The following is a 21,633-nucleotide window of genomic DNA, read 5'->3' on the forward strand; positions in this document are numbered from 1 at the left end:
TTTTTTGGTTTGCTGTGTCTGTGACTTCCAGTACTTCTGGAGCCAGCCTCAAGCGGACACTTGAGAAACAGCAGATTTAAGCACTTCAGCATTGTCTCATATTCTTAGACCGAAGGTTGCTGCTTAGAGGTGACGTGGGAAGATTAGGTCCACAGTTAACTATAAAAAAAAGACTTAAGTCACACATTTTTACACAAGTAAAAGTGTACAGAGAGGCAACCTCCAGACTTGAAATGTGAAGCCAGTGTGTAAGTACTAAAAACTGCAGTTCCCCGAGTGTCCACTTGAGGCTGGCTGCAGAACGACAGAAACCACATACACACCCATTCAAAAAAGGGGAATAAACATGTTTACAACCTGGTTAATCAGCACATACGCTGAAACTTGGCTAACTCTGAGTTAATGAGCTGCAGCACAGGGATCAAAGATGAAATTGGGATTCAGCTACGGAGTGAGCAGGAATCACCCCACAGCAAATCAGGATCATCACAAAAATGTTTGATAACTAAAGCTGGCACAAGCCTCCAGGGGCCCTAAGCAAAATTTGATTTGGGGCCCTCTATTTTAGCTCTACTTCTTCTAGCAAACAGAGTGACGTTTTAATCAATGTTTGCTATCAAACTTTTGCAAAAACTTTGTTTTGAATAACAATAATAATAAAAAGCTGATATATATCAAAGTTAGTTTAGTTTTTCTTAGTTTTACATAAATACAGAGAGGTTAGCCCCTCTCTCTAGAGGTTAGCTAACTTTTTTAACCGGCCCATTAAAAGATAACTTTCTCTTGTTTATAACAAAACTAGCTAACTTATTTACTATTAAGGGCTCCACACACGCCTCCACGCCTTATTTTGGTGTTTTTTTTTTCTCCTCTTCCTCTTTCCTTTTTCTGCCCTTCAAGGATAAGTCCTTTTTGGCAACACTTTTTGGCCTTAAACTACATGCACTTTAGATATGCAATGGGCACTGCATTGCTGATAAATTAAAGGTATTATAAACCTCTGCTTGCTACATATCAACACAACATGGGACACATCACTCATGTTCACAGAGGCTCCAGTGGAGGGCGCTTCTGTTACTCTCTGAATAAAAATGAAATAACAAACAGTAACCCCAAGAAAATAGATCTGTCCATCATGGCCACAGGGAGAGCATGTGTTCCCCTTTGTATCACATTTCTTTATCAGTAGGGGTAAAACATCTGCATTGCATTGTGGGAGATTCTAGGCAAGATTACACAGTTCACCGTCTCAGAGAAACTGAAACTGAAAGTGTGAAATGTGTCATTAAAGCATCAACCTGTCAGCGCCCTCTGGTGGGAAGACTCAAAACAACCTCAAACACAAAATACTGTCATCCCTCAGCAGCTTACTGTACACAGTGTGTGTGTGTGTGTGTGTTTGTGTGTGTGTGTGTGTGTGTGTGTGTGTGTGTGTGTGTGTGTGTGTGATCATAAGAACAACTCAGAGTGTTTTTGTCCTGCTGTGTTTGTCTCTGAAGGAGGAGTCATGTGACTGTAATCACCGCAAACCTTCAATTATCACACACACACACACACACACACACACACACACACACACACACACACACACACACACACACACACGCACACACACAGACAGCTGTGTTACCGCAGGATGTAGATGCTAAAGCCTGCAGTCGTGTGTGACGGAGGCGTTGTCACAGCAGCTGCAACAAGAGCAGAAAATCACATTGTGTGTGTTCTTGTGTGTGTGTGTGTGTGTGTGTGTGTGTGTGTGTGTGTGTGTGTGTGTGTGTGTGTGTGTGTGTGTGTGTGTGTATAAGCAGCAATTATCTCTTTTTCTAGTGTGTGAACCGCCTCGTGCAGATGATAAAGAGCTGTTTTAGTGATGAGACTCTGACAAATGTTCAGACTGAACTCAGTGTTTCATCCCTTAGTCATTGTTTGAGTTCAACTTCAGACAAAAAACAAAACAAAACAAAAAAAACATTAAACTCTAAAGAAATATATATATATATATATATATATATATATATATATATATATTAAAAAACAAGACAACCTGCAAAGTTTGTTAACATTCAAGTCTTTAAAAACCAGTGGTCCTGGAATTTTCACTGAAAGCTCTTTTCTGCAGAAAGTCTCCTTCATCGTGTTATCAAATTTGTAAAGCTCCTGATCAACTCTTAGAGCAGTAATACATGACGCAGGATTTTAAATGCTACTTAGATAAACATAATTTTATCCTTCATCTGCCTTTTTTTGTCAGAGGAAGGGTTAATTGTTAATCGTTCAGTGCTGAAAAGGGAACAGTACGACTAAAATCAAGTTAAAGTAAAAATCAAAAAAGCATTTAAAGGTAAATAAATGAAATCAAACAGGGGATGATAATTATGTCCAAAGTTCAGCAAATTCTTGTGCTTTTATTTTTGCATTTGCAATAATTTTCGGGTAGATTTTAGAATACAGTTAAAAAAACACTACCTGGGCGAACCTGCGGGGGGCAGCATCACGTATCACGGTGTATCGACTGCAGGAATTCCATGTGGAAAACAAGGAGCAGACCCGGAAGTGGTTGCTAACGCGAAAACAATAGACCATTCTGACGAACAGGAGGTGGATTATAGATTAAAGTTGGTTTATTGTCCTCCAAAAAACCAAAGGAGATATTTATCTTGCACTATAAAAGGTCTTTGACTATTATTTTTTAAATGATCGTGTTTGTGTCGTGTGAGTAGAAGCAACTGCTTGAGAGCGGCTAACAGAGTGTGTGTGAAAGAAACGGAGTTTAAAAGTCAAAACCACGAGAACAGAGGACGAGGAGCAACTTCTTCTAAGAACGAGGGAGAGAAGAAGCTTCTGGAAGCTGTTTTCAGGCCTCGGCTTTCCCGACACGGAGCAGGTTTGTCTGCTTTGCCCGGTTATTACGACGGTCAGAGCCAAGCTAACCGCTGGATGCGTCGGTGGTTGCCATAGATACAGCAGCTGGTGGAAGCAGAAGTGTGTGGCTAACATGTGGCTGTTAAAAATGAATAAACTTACCTTACTCTTGGTTAGAGTCATGCTGTGTGCGAATGTGTCACTACTGAACATCAGAAAATGACAACAGGGAATTAGCCGAGCATCGTTCTCTGAGCACAAACACACGTTGATGATGGGCTTCAAAACTCTGTATTATAAAAAAACGGGTGACGTCACGTGGACGACGTCCATATATGTTGCATACCGTATGGTAGGAGTGACCAATCCTTATGAGACTTAGGGCTACCTAAAGTGAAATGGGTGGTGCAAAGGGCCTCTTAGCTGATACAAACTCCCTTAACAAAACGGCACAGATCACTTTTAATAGCTCTAATAATAGCAGAAGTAGAAATAATACTATGTGAAGACACTGCTCACATCTTAAAGTTAATTATTCCATGACTATTATTAATGATTTACACAACAATGAAGGTTGGAAACTCGTAAAAATTTGTGGAAGGAGCGCCGCTGTGATAGTACTGCTTTTTGGAACATGCCTCGCAGGCGTCTTGAGTGGTTTTGCCCGCTGGCACTGCATTGGTGACCCCTGCCCTATGGCAACAGCCGGAAGTTCAGTCCTCTCCACTGTAATCTCTACTCAGATATTTGATGGTCCCAATGAGATCGACTAACTTTCTCCGAAGAAGATTTCTGTGCTTTTTCAGGTACAAGCACAAGAACTCAGACTTTTTGTTGCCAGGCAGATCAGGTTAGGGTTTAGTAATGTATAAATATCTAACTTTTAAGATTCCTGATACCACTAGTTTGGCTATCACACAGCCTGGGATCAAGAAAAGAACATAAATAGTTAGATGTTGTCTCTTCAGTCACAAAAAATCTGCCATGTTTACAGAGGACTTGACTTCGGGATGTCACCTAATTTCTCATCATAACTGAGTATTGACTCTTGTAAGAGACTTTGAGTAAAGATATAGTTCACAGAAACCAGCTTAAAGTGCGATTAATACATTTTGACCCGTGACTGTGAGTTTTTTCATTCAGCTGAAATCGCATCAGACTCTATGCTTGGTAGTGTTGATGTCAGACATTTCTCTCCTTCATGTGTCTTTGTTGTATTGCAGTGCATCCGGGTTTGGACCACACGTCGATAAGGATCAGGAGGAAGTGTGAAGCAGAGAGTGATCCCTTTATACAGGGCTGACTGTGTTTCTGTGACTGTCTGAAGATGTCAAAAGTCCAAATCCTGAGAGGTTTCACCAACCACCTGCTGAGCTCAGCTGCTGAAAAGATCTCAGAGCAGTTTGAAAGAACGATAGCAGAGTACGAGGAGCAGCTCTGGCTGTTGAAAGAGGAGAATGAGAGACAGAAGAAGCTGCTGGACGCTGTTTACAGCCCTCAGCTTCGCTTACACAAAACAGGTTAGTCACTGTCTGTTTGTAACATCAGAGAAACCATGTTTTATTTGAACGTATCCAGCATGAAGCTACAGTTTCCGTATCATGTGCTGTTGTGTGTCACCGCGTCCTGCAGATATCCAGCAGCTGTTGAAGATTAAAGATCTTCATCCTGAGAAGCAGAAGAGCAGTCTGAATCCAGACCAGGAGGACACACCAGAACCCCCTCAAAATAAAGAGAGACAGGAAAAGAAAGAAAAGCTTCAGGGACCCAAGGAGGATTCAATAGAGGACCTACTCAAAGTCATCGTGATGAAGAGTGAAGCTCAGGATGAAGATGAGGTGAAACTTTTGTCCTCACAGCTTCATCAAAAACAACCTGAGCAGATGGAAACAGGACCACCCAAGAACCCAGGTACGTCTTCACACCAAGAGGCTGAGGTCCAGACCGTGCACTGTTCTGAACTCAAGACTGAGATAATGTTTCAGGGGAGCAGCTGTCTCGAGAAAGACACGAGAGCTCACATGAGAGTCGAATCTTTCTTCTGCTCCATGTGCGATGAAATCTTCAAGGATGAGATGGACCTCAGAGCTCACATGGTTCATCATGGTGCGGAGAAAGTCTACAGCTGCAGCTCTTGTTATCAAACGTTCACCTGGTTCAAGGAGTTGGAGGAACACGAGTGTCTCTGCGGAGCGGCTGAGGCGTCATGGAGACAGAGCAGCGAGAATAACCAGGAGGAGACTCCAGAGCATCACTCAGGTACACCAGGTAAGACTCTTCCTATGATCTCTGATGTTTGAGTTCATCAGAAACCTTGAGAGCTGAATCTCACTCAGTATGTAACGGTTGTGCCTGGTGCAGGTTCTCATCAGGTCTTCACAGACCTGGAGTCCTTCTTATCCTGCACTGCTGAGCTGTGTGTCTTCTGTCGGACCGAACAAGTGGCCAATGAGAAACACCTTCGAAACAAGCACCTCAGAGAGGCCATGTATTTCCTGGATGACACCACAGGTATCCTGACTCACACCTGGGTCAACACATTAAGTTTTTAACCACAAAACAAACGCCTCAGCGAACTGATTCCTTCCTTTCTTCCACAGAAAAGTTTGCAGTGGCGTGTTTCTGCAAGGACGCCTCAGACTGCAAAAGAAGCCACTACCACTGCCCTTTCTGCGACTTTCGCACGCTGGGGAGGGAGTTTAACTTCAAGCAGCACATGCAGAAAATACATGGTGAGACACTTCTGGATGAAGATTTCTTATTATGCAGATTATTTATGAATCTTGTCACGTCCTCCATATGACTGTTTTTTCTTCACTTACAGGAATCGCTGCAGGAAAAATTAAAGGTATGGCCCTTACATGATGCTGGGAAGAAAGTGTTTTTAATTTGCATGTTAATCTGTTTGGGTTGTATTTCCATGCAGGCTCTTATGTTCTGCTACCAACCAGTCAGTACTGAACAGAACAAATGAAGCACAAACTTTCCCTAGATTGCGATTCAATGTTGTGCTTCTTTGTCAATAAAGACAAGGAAGATAGACACCTGATAATACATAGAGGGTGTACACATGATGTCACAACAAGTGGAAGTCACTGAGTGGCAGAAAGAGGGCGATGAGTGGCAAAACAAAATCAAGAAACGGGGAAGATACCAATAGCAATTATTTGTAGTCAAGGAGGCCAATAACTGATATTTGAAGTCGATAGTAATTTGAAGTCAAAGTGACAATATTGTTGTCAAAATTTTGATCAATACAAACTCCAACACTTAACTTCATTAAAATACTTTTAAGCATGAGTTTCTTAACAGCTCCCAGGCTTAGCAGAATGTTTTATGAAGTTAAATGAAAAAAATAAATAGCTACATTTTTAAAAAGTAAATAAAGTTTTCCAAAATTTCAGTGTAACTGCAATAACTGTAATAACTGCAATGCTGATTGGCTGTTTCCCAAGCCATGGCTCTGCTTGTAACCAATCAGATGATACTGTGGGTGGGACAGTGCTGGGGACTGAGTAGTGACTGCAGACAGGGGTGCAGCTGAACCAGCTGAACCAACAACACAGTTTTCAATGTGGTTTCTTATTGGCCTTCGGATTAGAAAAAAAGGCTGATGCGGATATGCTTCAAAATGCCAAATATCAGCCCTGATAATCGGCCCGGCGGATAATCAGTGTATCCCTAAAGCTAATGGATTGCTGCAATTTTTAGAAACAATCCAGGCAATGAATGCTGGGTTTGTGGTTCCTATTTTGTGTCAGTTAACATTAATTTATGCTGCATTTTTGGGTTAATTAATTCCTTAAATTAAATCCCTAAATGCTAGCATATGTCATTCAGTTGTATTTTTCATAACTGAAACATTTTTGTCTTCCTTTGTGCTCGACCTGATTTGTAAACTAGCTTAAACTGAGGCTAACCCAGTTTTCCAAATAAGGGGAACTCCAGCACAAGCAGCTGTAGCTGTGCTGTATAAAGTATTTGATATTGACTTTACTTAAATACCCTAATAGACTATATGTCTATTAATTAAAAATTCCATGTTACCAAAATGTCAGGATATGATTTCTAGCCACATGTCGATGTTTTTGGACTGTTGGTTCTTTGGTAGCTTTTACGATTTAACATCCACAGTGTTCCCGGTCTCACTTCGCAATGCTAAATGAGGTTTGTTTTGCCACTCCACTTTTGAACCTTGGCATCACTCAGCTTTGGATCTCTTGTAACACATTAACACTTTTGTATTCTGATATTTTTTGAAAATTGATCGCACTGTTTGATTAGCCTTAAGATGTCGTTGAGTATTTATCATTATGGCCGCTTCACCAGGGGTCAAAGTGTACGACGTTCGAAGAACCAAAGCCGATCCAGAGGAGAAACTCTGCGGATCACCTGAGGAGCAGGAACCTCTGGATGCAGATTTGGAATCTCAGCTTTACATAGACAGACCAGGTTTGTTCACTTCCTGTCTTTTCCCACTCTCACTTTAAAACAAGACGCCCTCACAACAGAGGCGCGACTGTATTCCACACTTTACGGTAACGTCTATTCTGTTGTTGGTATTGCACAAATATGACCAGTAGACAACATACGCCTCTTTGTGCTCTAACTTTGGAATCAAAGCCGATGTAGACATATGAGAAAAAAGACAAAAAAAATGCAGTTCCTGAAGTGTCCACTTGGGCTGGTCGCAGTAACCAGAAACAATTAATCGTTAAAAGATTGTGATCTCATTTCTAAACACGGTCGATTTTTAAGCATTTCATTTCACGGGCCACATTGTAAACAAACGCCTCCTGAACACAGCGCTGCCACTGCCTTCTCCTTCAACCAATGGCAGTGCGTCTTTACAACTCGTGGGCCTGCTGCAGCTGGCTGCTCACTTTGCTTAAATGCCCATCTAGCTTAGCTTAGCTTAGCAGATACAGTTTCCCAGGAAAAACTAAGTTTTACCCCAGAAGCATCATACCATTTCAAATTTTATAAATCTCCTAGTGTATCAGAAACGATTGTGAAAAATTAGCACTAGCTTGATGCTAACATATATGGGAAATTGCATTGATATGCTAGTGGTTAACATACATCTATAAAACTTTGGTTTTAAAGCAGAATTCCAACTTTAATCACAAAAACATACTACACACTACTACACTACTGTGGGATAAGACTGTTCATGTTTTGAGAAAAAGACAAAAATGAGTCGATATTGTGACGGTTTATAAGTTGTGACTTTTCCTTTTGTTACTATAGTTGAAAGGTTCTCTAGTCATAAAGGTGCCAGTCAGAGATTATCTGACAAAAATCTAGTTTAGTCTTTTTATTTTTAGTCAGCGCACTTATAATAATCCATACACAAAGGATGTGAAAGTATTAAACTAGAATAACCTCATGCAGATATTGAAAACATGTCCCAAACCAAAATCAATCATTCATAACAATAACATCCAGAACCAACAAATAATAATTCTCAAGCATAACAATAACAGATAACACAAATGTTCTAAATTTATTTTGTTTTTTGTGAGGGAAAGGAAGATTCAGTTGACCTAAGTTCAAAAACTAGTTCATAAAGGTATAATCAGTTCATCAAGCACAGTTCAAAGAAAGAGGAAGAAAAAAAAAATCATTTTCTAGTTAAGTAAGAAAAATCCTGTTTAAATCTGAAGGCGGAAAAGAAGAAGAAAAAAAGCTACTCACAGCAGAAGATAACGTCCGAAAGTCAGTCAGTCATGTCAGTCAGATTATCCAAAAGAGGCCACATTACCACCAAGCAGACCGGCTCGGTTCGTCTTGGTACGGCACGCATTTTGTGGCATTTCTACTGACCAACCCGGAACAGATCCCCAAATAACCGTTGAGTGCCATGCTGAACCAATCCGCTCTCAGAAGGTGGAGCTACAACACTGCAGACAGTTGATTGGTCAAAAGAATCGTCACTTACCGTGCGACAACGGCTGCATTTCTCCTGGCGGCACACAGGCTTCTCTGAAACAAAGCTTGATTGTTCTTTGTATCAAAGAGCTACATGCCAATTACAGAGAGGACGAAATGCTGCATTTCTTCATCAGTGCTCTTTGTTTACTGAGTCGCGTTTTTCTTCTTTGTTGGATTTATAAGTGGGGTAAACTGTGTCACGCTGCTACGGTGTCACGCTATAGTTCTGGCATCAGGCTTACACACCGCCTACCATGAGAGGACACAGTTTGCTGTGGAAACGCCAACAGGATCAGGGTTAACTGTACCAAACTGTGCCAAACCATACCGAACTGAACCGGACTGCTTGGTGGAAACGCGGCTTAAAACTCCAACGATCACGCAGCACCCTGGCATCTTCCCGGGACTCTTTAAAAAAGCCGGCAGCGCCTTCTACCCACGTCATCAGTAAAGGCCTCCACACTCCCTGTCACAAAGCGGCTCGTCACAATGTGGAGTTACTGAAGTTGATGTTTATTCAAACTAGTGTTTAAATGTTTAACCGCAGTTTGGTTAAAAAATGCTTCAGAATTTACAGAAATGATTATTTGATTGTTAAGTTTTATACCTTGTAGACTACATCATAGTTCAGCCTTACTGTCAAGTTTGGACCAATCCTTTCCCACCGATACCTGATCCAGTTTTGAGGGGCTGTATCTACACCAATCCCCGATACCAGGATCAGATCATCCCTAATTCAGAGTATCTAGATTAATTGGCCAATGCCATATTTATTTGCCTATAAACTCATTAAAAAGACATATTTTTTTATTTTCTCAGTGGCTCTAATCATCTTCTGTAAAATTGTGATTTTGCCAAAACTATGCAGCCCTGATTTTAACATTGAAAACCATGAATCTAAACATACTTTCTGACCATTTAACAAGCTGCCGTCAGTTAACACACAGCTTCTTTTAATGATTGTGTCTGGTGCAGGTTCTCATCGAGTTTTCACAGATCTGGACTCCTTCTTATCCTGCACCGCTGACGAGTGCGTCTTCTGTCGAACCGAACAACTGGCCAATGAGAAACACCTCCGTAACAAGCACCACAGAGAGGCCGTCTATTTCCTGGATGACACCACAGGTATCCTGGGTCATTTCGTGACAATGTGTGGAGCTTTTAACCACAAAACAAAAGACCTGATGACCTTTTCTTCTGTTCCCCAGAAAAGTTTGTTGTGGCGTGCTTCTGCAAAGACACACCTGAGTCCAAAAGAAGCCATTACCACTGCCCTTTCTGTGACTTTCGGACGCTTGTGAGGGAGTTTAACTTCAAGCAGCACATGCAGAAAATACATGGTAAGACAAAGAGTTGTCAGTATTCTAATTATTTGTGTATCAGCTCTCTGTGACGTCCTCTATCTGACTGTTTTTCTTCATTTACAGGGATTGCTGCAAGAAAATTCAAAGGTATGGCTCTTACAAAATATTGTTACAGTGATACGAATGTAGTTTTTAATCTGTCTGGATAATCAGCAGGAAGGTCGAAGTTGTTAAATCAGAGGCCAGCTGTATCCTCACAGGTCAAGAAAATACAAGAAATGTTTTTCTGTTTCATGTGTGTTGTTTTGTTTCAGACAGAGAGTGGGCTCAGAGGCCGTTCCTCTTCACTCCTCCTGATGAAGACAAACCTCACTCCTCACAGATTTATCAGAGACAAACTGAAGACGTGGAAATAGTAGCTGATGGAGAGGACTTGGGAGGACCAGACCCAGAGGCTGAGGTGATCTCTGAAGACTCTTCTGAACCAGAAACTGATGACAGCGATGACTGGAGAGACCCAACAGAGCAGCACTCAGGTTCAAACTCAAAGGCTCGTAAAAAGTCACATCGCTGCCCCGAGTGTCGGAAAATATTCGAGACGAAGCGGCACCTCGCTCGACACACGAGAATCCACCAAGGGGAGAAACCCTTCAGCTGCTATGAGTGCGGCAAAGGATTTCTTTGGAAGGGTAACCTAAGACAGCACATGGAAATTCACAAGGAGGGAAACCCTTCAGCTGAACAGTTTGTGATCAAAGATGAAATGTTGGTAGCCGAACAGACCTATGAAATCTCACCTAAAAGAGAAACCGAGTGGCTGCCCTGAGTGTGGAAAAGAGAAGAAGATATCCTGGATGAAACCCCCTCAGCTGCTCTGACTTTTTTTTTTTAATAAGATTTGTGAAAAGTGAGATGCCATACCACAAAGACAAGAAACCATTTAGCTGCTCCCTGTGTGAAACTTCTGTCTACTCACATTTCACACAGGAGAGAAACCCTTTAAATGCTATGATTATGGCCCACATGATGCAACGCAGTAGAGAGAAACCCTACAGCTGTGCTACCTGTGCCTGATGAGCCGTCATCTCTGTCATTTGAGGAGATGAAACCTGAAAAGGTGACTCATACAGATCACAACACTCAGGAAATACAGGGTGAGAGTGCAACTGGGAGTCATCAGCGGTCAAATAGTTTTTCTCTGTCTAATTTAAACATAGTTAAGTCAATGAATGTTTTTTCTCTTTATGGACTGTGCTTTTAACAGGTTAGGTCACTGAATTATGATATCTACAGGGCTCTCAAGTGTCACGCATTGAGCGTTACAGTCACTCTTTTGGGTCTTTGGTCACGCACTCCCGCCACACGTTGTATTTCTTACGCTGAAGATATTGTAGCCTACATTTCCTAGCGAGCACATTCTGATTGGCTATGGCGGTCCCGCACATTAGCACATCTGATGCCGCCAAGACCCGCTCTGTGGACTACAGGCTCGATATCTTCCATTTAAAGTGTGGCTGTTAACGTCACTGTCTGACAGTAATGTTACTTAACAGTTCAGGCGATGTACATGTGAATGTCTGACCTAAATACCTCCTAAAACGCTCGGCGTCTTTGAGCGCGCGCCCTGTGGTGGTGAGAGTAAGGCACAGATGGAAAACTCCATCTCCAAGCTGCTGTTTTAGTCACTTACTAAAATGATAAATTCAACCTGAGGTATCCTGCATCAGGTATTGTTTATACCAGGGTGAAGACAGTTTCATTTTTAACATTCGTCTTTTTTTCCGTGTTAGTCGTGAGAGGATGTCCAGGACACATTAGAAGTGATTTCTTGTCAATGAATTGATTAAAAATAACAAAGCTAATGAAATTCCAAATTAAACTAGAGAAGTTGCATTTCCTTGCAGCAAATGCGTTGAAATGCTGAAGCTGGAAAAGTTTGAATAAAAGTGGAAAAAACTGAAAATGTAAAATAAAGGAAAAAAAAAATGTTAAGAGAAATGAGGAAAAGACAATGAGTGGATAAAGAAAGTGGATACAGTGGAAATGTAAATCAGCCTACAAAAGTTAAAATAATTAAATAAAAAGAGAGAGAAACCAAACAGTGAAATCTTAAAAATGTAGAAGAAAGCAGAAATCTATGATTAATGTGTAAATGAGATGAGGAGAATTAGGACCAGTTTAATGTGTGAACAGAGTCTCGAGTCAAAGTCTGCAAAAGGTAGAAGCAGTTGAAGTTGAAGGAGTAGCAGCCTTTTTTGTTTGATTTGAGTCAAGTTTGAGAATTTTATGGCAGGTTAATCGGCAGTTTTTTTCAGTAGCAGCAGCTGCTTCTCTCAGTCAAATTGAAAACATTCCGCCCTCTGAGAGCAGGAGGAGAGGTGAAAAGAGTGAAAAGTTTGTGTCGCTTATACAGTGAAATCTCAAAAACAGTTGAAGATATTAAAAAAGTTATTACAGATATCAGTAGTGGAAAGATCAGTGAACATTTTAAAGCAAAAATGAAGTCTGTAAGTGGGAGTAAGCTGAAGTTAGAGCTTGTTGAAGTTGAAGCAGATTTTAGTCAGAGGAGCTGAAATTTCCCATCTGTTTAACATAGAGAAATTTTTTTGGAAAAAGCTGAATAAATCAAAAAGTTTAATAGTTAGAAAAGTGAAAAGATATAGCACACTATTCCTAAACAAGCTGAATAGTTTAAAAGTTGAACGGTGAAAATCGGACAAAATTTGAAGGCTGTGAAAAGAGCCAAAAAACGTACGGAAGAATAAGAAGAAGAAGAAGAAGTGGAACTAGAGAAGTTGCATTTCCTTGCAGCAAATGCGTTGAAATGCTGAAGCTGGAAAAGTTTGAATAAAAGTGGAAAAAACTGAAAATGTAAAATAAAGGAAAAAAAAAATGTTAAGAGAAATGAGGAAAAGACAATGAGTGGATAAAGAAAGTGGATACAGTGGAAATGTAAATCAGCCTACAAAAGTTAAAATAATTAAATAAAAAGAGAGAGAAACCAAACAGTGAAATCTCAAAAATGTAGAAGAAAGCAGAAATCTATGATTAATGTGTAAATGAGATGAGGAGAATAGGACCAGTTTAATGTGTGAACAGAGTCTCGAGTCAAAGTCTGCAAAAGGTAGAAGCAGTTGAAGTTGAAGGAGTAGCAGCCTTTTTTGTTTGATTTGAGTCAAGTTTGAGAATTTTATGGCAGGTTAATCGGCAGTTTTTTTCAGTAGCAGCAGCTGCTTCTCTCAGTCAAATTGAAAACAATCCGCCCTCTGAGAGCAGGAGGAGAGGTGAAAAGAGTGAAAAGTTTGTGTCGCTTATACAGTGAAATCTCAAAAACAGTTGAAGATATTAAAAAAGTTATTACAGATATCAGTAGTGGAAAGATCAGTGAACATTTTAAAGCAAAAATGAAGTCTGTAAGTGGAAGTAAGCTGAAGTTAGAGCTTGTTGAAGTTGAAGCAGATTTTAGTCAGAGGAGCTGAAATTTCCCATCTGTTTAACATAGAGAAATTTTTTTGGAAAAAGCTGAATAAATCAAAAAGTTTAATAGTTAGAAAAGTGAAAAGATATAGCACACTATTCCTAAACAAGCTGAATAGTTTAAAAGTTGAACGGTGAAAATCGGACAAAATTTGAAGGCTGTGAAAAGAGCCAAAAAACGTACGGAAGAATAAGAAGTTTAATAAAGTCACAGGATAACAATATGTTGAAATGCTGAGTCAGCATTTCAACATAAAAAGCACATTTATAGCGACTGGCACCTGGTTATGGTCTCAGTGGGGTTTTTATGACCTTTTATTAACAAACTAAGAGCTGTGAAAGTTGTGAGAGGATGTCCAGGATACATGAGAGGTGATTCAGTATCAACAATTTTAAAAATGAGAAAGCTTTTGAAATTTTAACCTGAAATGTGTCTTTTAAGGCTGGATTTCTTTTTATTATTATGTAGTATGAATTGTTGGGATATGTTAAGGGGTGTCACCTCCTAAAATAGCAGTAGATTGAGGCGTCTGTGTAGAAAGAAAAAAAAAAAAAATATTGAATATTGGAATGAACCGTATCCGCCTATAACCAACAGCACATTCACATAAACATAAATTCAATAAAGATGTTCTACTGGGTTTAATTTCTGGTGCCTAGTGTCATACTTCTGTAAGCCAGAGCAGTTATAACAGCAACCACACCAGTTATAATATAAACAATATGAAAGACCCCCATTCCTATAACCAGCAGGGGTAGGGTGGGATGTCACTCTTGTCTGCATTCAAAACTTGAGAGCCCTGTAACTATCATTAATATTATTTTGTTTTATTAAAAAACAGAATGGAAGATGTTGAAATATGTGAAAAATGTGCTATGTGCTAATGTAAAGTCATTAAAGATGTCACAGAAAACTAATTGAGTCATATTTTGTGTGTTAATATTGGATGGAGTATTCACATCTATTTGTATGGATGGTTAGAAAGATGGTGTAAAGTAGCTATGAGGGTTCCAAAAGGGAGGGATTGCTAGTTAGCAATTAGCATAGTTTGAATACTTCATACTTTGGTGGAAAAAGATGAATGATTACAGGCGATGGTGTTTATTTTATTCAGTAAAACAGTTAATTAAAGGTGCTTTTACAGTAATAAATCAGGTTTTAGTTTGAAAAGGTAAAGTTACACAACATTTATTTTGAAAGTCATATTTAACCTTTGACCGGAAGTGCTTTGCGATCCGCAGAAGAGGCTGTTTTTACGTATATGGCGATGTTTTGGGGCAATTCGAGTTTAGTACCTGGCTTCAAAATGTGTTGAAGCTGCAGTTCTGACCCTTCAGAGCCTCCGTAGGTCTGAAAATATCCCTGAACAGACTCTCAGCCGTTTCAGACTCATCTTTCAGCATATTACGGTACTGCTCGAGTTAGCCTAGCATGATAGCTGGATACACACCGAGGAGCCCGAGTGTCTGAAGGAGTCCAAGTGACGGTGAAAATGTTTCAAGTCCAGACTCTGAGAGGTTTCATCAACCAGAGACTGAGTGCAGCTGCTGAAGAGATCTTTGAGCTGTTTGAAAGAACGATAGCAGAGTACGAGGAGCAGCTCTGTCGAGCTAAAGAGGAGAACCAGAGACAGAAGAAACTTCTAGACGCTGGTTTTAACCCTCAGCTTCGTCCACAGAGTCCAGGTTTGTTTACTGTCAGACTCCTCTTAATTTTCATATGTGTATCATCACTAAACAGACTCCCCTTAATATCAGAGGGCGGGTGTATTCCACATTGTACGGTAAATCACAGGGAAAACAGTGAAGACTTCGGGTTTTCTTCCTCTTTCAAAATAAAATAAGCAAAGTTTTTTTTTGTTTGTTGTGATGACCCATGAGGCTTACATTGAATTCAAACTGTGGTGTAACTTCATGATGGGAACAAAACTTAAAATTGAATTAAGAGCTGTCATGGCTACAAGTGCATAAACTCCAACAACTCTGCTCAAAGCTCCCTCAAAAGTATTTTAACGTATAAACACATTTTACAGAAGGATAGCATTTACAACCGATAGCGAGTTTCATTTCAATAAAATGTGATTGAGGTGTACCGTTGCGGCTGTTCTCTCACACCCAAGGCGAGCATGATCAGCCTGAGGCAAACCTGTCATGTGAGACACACCTTCTGGATTCATGCTAATTGCAGGGCATACACGCCACCCTGGAACATGAATAACCGCAATGTTATTGCCCTGTGGCCACTTACATAACCATTTCCCTTTTTTTTTCTTTTTGAAATGAAAAAAAAAAAGAGAATTTGTTTATTTTGCAGTATCCTATGTGTTACAGGGTGTCCGCAGGGTCTTAAAAATTATTAAAAGTTGATAAATCAGTTGTGGGAAAATTAAGGCCCTTAAAAAGTATTAAAAAGTCTTAACCCTAATGTTATGAGGTCTTAAATTTTATTGGTGTTCAAGCTTTGACTCCAAAGACAGACATATCTGCCACGGAGAAAGTACATCTGGTTGGAAAATGTTTTCAGGATCTGGATCTTCAGAATTAACCACACCTGGTGATTGGATGATCATTCTGCTCACCACACTCATCACACCACCAGCGTGAGGATCTAGAAAAAGCGTTAGCATCTCAAAATATTTCACTCTAGATCATAAGAGTTTCTCAAGCCTCCCAAGAAAATTTCTCAGACTTTTGATGACCTAAGATCTTGGATTCCTACGATTTAGAGAAAGCTTTAGAGAAATTTTGACAATGATGAAAAAAAATTCTTGTTTGTTTTTTTTTCTGCAAGTTGGCCTTGAATAACCAGTTACTTTTTGTGAGAATGTTAATGTCAATTAACCTGCCTTTAGTTTCATTTATTCTTTCAAGCTTTATTCTTTCTTAGCTTACCTAATTTATGTTAGAATGCAAACCACAACTGTCAAAGACTGGTTGCTAACAACAGCTTAAAGTCTCGATAAGGTCTTAAGACTTTTTGAAAGGTTTTTAAAAAAGTCTTAAAAAGGTATTGATTTTAAACTCAGGATTTCAGCAAATACCATGTGTTCATAAAGGACCGATTAATGGAAGTTGGGGTACTGGTTTTGATTTTATTATTTAGTTTGTCCAACCATTGTGGCTTGGAAGTTGTAGATGGAATAGCTTCTCTGTCAAGAGAGCGTAGATGAAACTAGCTTAATGGTAGTTGCACAGGAAGCATAGTCTAAGAAGGAGCCGATAGATACAAGTTCTTTTTTCATGCATACTTTTGTATTTCAGCATGTCCTGCAGACGTCCAGCAGATGTCAAAGAGTAAAGAAGAGCTTCTCCCTGAGCAGCAGGAGAGTCTGGCCCAGAAGGACCCACCAGGGCCCCCACATGTCAAAGAGGAGCAGGAAGAGCTGTGGTGCAGTCAGGAGAGGAAGCAGCTTCAGGGACTGGAGGAGGCTGATGGCGGTAAGTTCCCGTTCACTGTCATCCCAGTAAAGAGTGAAGGTGATGATGAGGAGGAGGAACCTCGTTCATCAGAGCCTCATCACAGACAAACTGATGCTATGGAAATAGGACCTGATGGAGAGGACTGTGGAGAGTCAGATCCAGTTACTCATGGACATGCAGAGATCGAGGTGAAGACTGAAGACTTTTCCGGACCTGAGACTGACAACAGCGAGGACTGGAGAGACAGAAACGAGCATCAGTCGAGCTTCAAGTCAGGAGTCCTGATCAAAGATCAGAGAACAAAGATTGATAAGAAGCTCCACTGCTGCCCTTGGTGCGGTAAAACTTTTGAGAGGAAGCACGTTCTGACCCAGCACATACGGATCCACACAGGAGAGAAACCCTACAACTGCTCTGTGTGTGGCCAGTCATTCATTCAAAGAGGGCACCTGAGCCATCACATGAGGATTCACACCGGAGAGAAACCCTACAGCTGCTCAGACTGTGGCAGAAGTTTCAACCAGAAAGGGCACCTGAGCCACCACACCAGAATCCACAGGGGGGAGAAACCGTTCTGCTGCTCCGTTTGTGGACGTGGATTCACGCAAAAGGTGGACTTAAGCAGACACATCACAATCCACACAGGGGAGAAACCTTTCAGCTGCACCATGTGTGAGAAGAGCTTCAACAAAAAGGCGGATCTGATGCAGCACATCAGGACTCACACAGGAGAGAAACCCTTCAGCTGCCCCAAGTGTGGCAAACGATTTCGCCAGAAAGGTCATTTCTCCCGACACATGAAGATCCACACGGCGGAGAAACCCTTCAGCTGCTCCGAGTGTGAGAAAAGCTTCATGAGCAAGATGGATCTGAAATCCCACATGGTGCAGCATGGCGGGGAGAAACCGTACAGCTGCAGTGTTTGTGACACACGCTTTAACTGGTACAAACAGTTAAAGAGACACGTGTGTGTGGGCGCTCAGACTTCAGCTTCATTGCAGCCAATCAGTGATGAGGATTCAGAGGAGGCCAGTGAACATCAGTTAGGTCTCAACTCTGAGAATTTATCAGGAGAAACCATTTAACTGTCCTGCTAAGAGTTTGTATGACAAGACTTCTTCAGGCAGCGACAAAAACAGACATAAGAATAAATATGCATTAATTTGACTTTCTGTGATTTTATCTGATGTAATATTAAAAATTTGGAACATTCTGACTTTCACATTTCCTTATCCAACATTCAATAACAACCAAAGTGCTCGTATTTACATGTGATGGCTGATGTGTCGGGGAAAACCTGTTGGAGTTTGTGCTTTGTCTCTTATTAAGGTCATAAAAATTATAAAGAGATATTTATAAATAAACTGTTTTATTTTGGGATGGGCATTTTAAGCTTAAGTACAGTAGGATGATCACCTGCATCTATTTGAGTCCATGATTTTTTTTTATTTTTTATTTTTTATTTATTTATTAATTGATTTTTTTGTTAAGACAAAAATCAAAAAAATGAGTGGTTATATGATTTTTTTATTTTAAAATTAAAAAATTAAATCTGAAAGTCAAGGCATTTTTCTTTAATAGGGTCAACAAGGGATAAACAAAAAATTTAATAACTGGTGATTTTCATTTTCTATTCCTTAAATTAAAATAAAATGTAAGAAAACAGAAATAAAACCAAACAAGAAACACGTGTTTTTTTTAATGTTGTAAGAAAAAGTTGCATTTAAAAAGTAGGAGTGCATATCAGGCTGTGCTGTGTTTCAGATAAGGATGCCAAAACATGACTTCTACATTTTTAGGGTATAATGTCTTTGGAACCTGACCTGATGTTTGACATGACAAAGCAATCTCTGAATGTGTGTCACAGCAAAGTGAAGGTGGGGGAGTTTTGTCTTCATGAAATTTGAGGGAAATTTTTTGTTTGTTTTATCTCTGTCTTCTACCATTTCATTTCTTGTTTTTAGATACAAAAAAAGAAACTCAACCTTCTTTTTTAAATGCTGCGATCGAGGCAACCCGTTACTAATTTCCCAGTTGAAATCTCTGAGTTCCGACCTGAAAGTGTTCTGGGCAAATTACGACTTTGGTTTAAGCATTAGGAATTCTGGTATGCAAACAAACCAACATGGCAGACATTATGAGCAAAATTCTTAATTATTTCAATCACCAAAGGAGCTGCAACTTGCTCATTTGGGTGAAACAGAGGAGGGGAAACTGCGCATAAGGTAACAAAAGCTTATACTTTATATTTTACGATATTTGTTGTAGGGATGAGTTCCAAATTAGGTACTTTTGTCAGTACCAACCGAATTCTGTCAAAAGTACCAGGTACCGATTCACATAAATTCAAAAGGTATCTTGTTTAGGTACCTAAATACATCTTTGTGACTGGAAGAAAGTGGAAGAGATTTTTCATGCTGGAAATGAACACAGCATTGTAAGGTAATATATTGAAGAATAAATATGTTAAATTGAATATATATATATATATATATATATTTATATATATAATAATAATAATAATAATAATAATAATGATAATAATTATTATTATTATTATTATTACAAAAAAATAATATATTTTACAACATAAACACAAAAAAGTACCAAAAATTGGTAACATTGAGTACTGGTACTGGTTTCCAGGTACTGGGCATCGGTACCATATTGTTCCAAACGTGAAAGGTACCCATCCCTAGTTTGTTGTTGGACTGAAATGTATTTGTTTTGATTGATGTTCTGAAAACTAGCTAACGCCAGAGCAGCTACCCATAATGCATCAACGTTAGCTCTATTTGGTGATTTGTTTGTTTGTTGACACTCTTCTGCCGTGCTCAGTCTCTTCAAGTTTCTTTGTTTCTGACTATATCAACATTTCTCTCATATTTCTTCCAGCTGTTTCTAACAGTTTCTTCTTCCTCTGCTGTTCGATGCAGTCACTGTTCTTCTTCTACTGCCATAAAATGCAGTTAACAAACAGCTTTAAACCATGTTACAACCATTGTCGGAAAACCTTTGAATGTTTCATGACGAGTTGAAATCCATAATAATGTGTTTTCATTTCAATGTTTGCGCTGATGTCAGCCTTGAATCATGACTCATCAAAAAACTGAAGCACACAAGCTTATAGTAGAGCTGTAAAATTTATGTTATGGGTGGAAAAGCTTATTAGGGGCTCGGGCTTCGAACGAGCCCCTCTCCTGCATAGCAAGCTATGCAGGAGAGGGGCTCGTGGCGAAGCCACGAGCCCCTAATGCTCTTCCGTTCGCCTCTTTTTTTTTTTTCTTCTTCATCTTCCGGCCAAAACTTTGGCTCGCTACTCCTCCAAGGGCTTTGAGAAAAACCCCACAAATTACACATCAAAATGTGCGGCTCGGCCGGGAATGGTGGGCTATTATTTTTTTCACCAATTCGCCAAATTTTGGCCGACTTATAGGCCAAAAACGGCAAAAAATCCCTCATAGAGAATGAATGGGGAACCTAGGAATCGCTCCCTCTCACTGCCCAAAATTTCCACTAACTTTAAGAGGCTAAGACTTTGGCATACTTCCACTTACAGGCACCATATTTGCACTAAAATGTTCACTGATCTTTCAGCTCTATGAGTATGACTTTACTTTTTTGATATCTATTACAGTTTTTGAGATTTTACTGTTGAAGCAACATAAACTTTTTGGTTTTTGCCCTGACGTCTCAGCTCCTCCAGTGCGGAATGTCTGAAAGTAGAGTGAGAGAGGCGGCTGATGACAGGTTGCAGCATTCTCCAATGAATTGTCATAACTTCCAAAATCTTCACAGCAGATAAATAAAAACTACATTTTGAAGTTCCCTGACATCTCCTGCTTCTTACAAAGGGAGTATTTTACCCCAAAAATGTACTGTTTTGCCAAAAAATGCCTCAGTGTGAGTGAAACCGTCACATCCCTGTAATCTGAAGTAATGTTAAAATCTGACCTATATTTCTCATCAACTTGATTCCTAACTACTTTTATACATCACCCTCCTGCGGTCAGTTCTAATCCTACCAGCTTGTAAAGCATATCATCTTGTTCATCAGAGTCTCCAGATTCTCACAATGTTTTTGTTTTTCTTCTAGCCCTTAGGGTTTCAGCGTAAATGCAGTTTGTTCGGACCTATGTCTAGCCCAAAAATCCAGCTTAAGATCAGTGGATACAAAGGAGTTCCAAAGTTCAACTGCCACTTCACACTCATTATGACATCATGATGATCACCATGGTAACCACACAGCTGTGGGTAATCACTGATTAGGTCTTTGAGGGACAGGGAAACACATGTGTTTCTTTATTATGCCTAAACAGCCAACCCAAACTTTCTTCTACACACATACACACGTACAGCCAACCCATACACACACACACACACACACACACGTGCGCGTGCGCACAAACACACACACACACACACACACACACACACACACACACACACACACACACACACACACACAGTTTTTTTTTCTGGGATTGTAAAATATGTCAGGACGTAGAGTCAAGAAGTGATTAGACTCACAAAAGAAAAATGAAGTTATTAGTTTTGATACCTATCGCCACTCAGATTCTCCCAGAATCCCTCACAGTCTGTACTGCGCAGACTCTGGCTGCACAACTGCTGCCAA

At 40.0% G+C, this 21,633-nt stretch overlaps 1 protein-coding gene across 1 annotated transcript; it reads left to right on the top strand.

The window, feature by feature from the left end:
* Positions 1-2,542: 2,542 nt before the first annotated feature.
* On the top strand, positions 2,543-18,574 carry LOC141803288 (uncharacterized). The gene is made up of 13 exons (XM_074687251.1): positions 2,543-2,884; positions 4,086-4,382; positions 4,495-5,130; positions 5,224-5,373; positions 5,463-5,594; positions 5,687-5,710; positions 7,192-7,314; positions 9,772-9,921; positions 10,005-10,136; positions 10,224-10,247; positions 10,415-10,923; positions 15,017-15,263; positions 16,839-18,574. Exons 2-13 carry the CDS (start codon positions 4,190-4,192, stop codon positions 18,080-18,082), a joined length of 3,564 nt encoding a protein of 1,187 aa, XP_074543352.1. The 5' UTR covers positions 2,543-2,884; positions 4,086-4,189; the 3' UTR covers positions 18,083-18,574.
* Positions 18,575-21,633: the final 3,059 nt, after the last annotated feature.

Source organism: Halichoeres trimaculatus, unplaced genomic scaffold (genome assembly GCF_033239565.1).
Source record: "Halichoeres trimaculatus isolate MK-OKI-2021-1 unplaced genomic scaffold, fHalTri1.1 fHalTri1_scaffold_14, whole genome shotgun sequence".
Taxonomy (NCBI): Eukaryota; Metazoa; Chordata; class Actinopteri; order Labriformes; family Labridae; genus Halichoeres; species Halichoeres trimaculatus.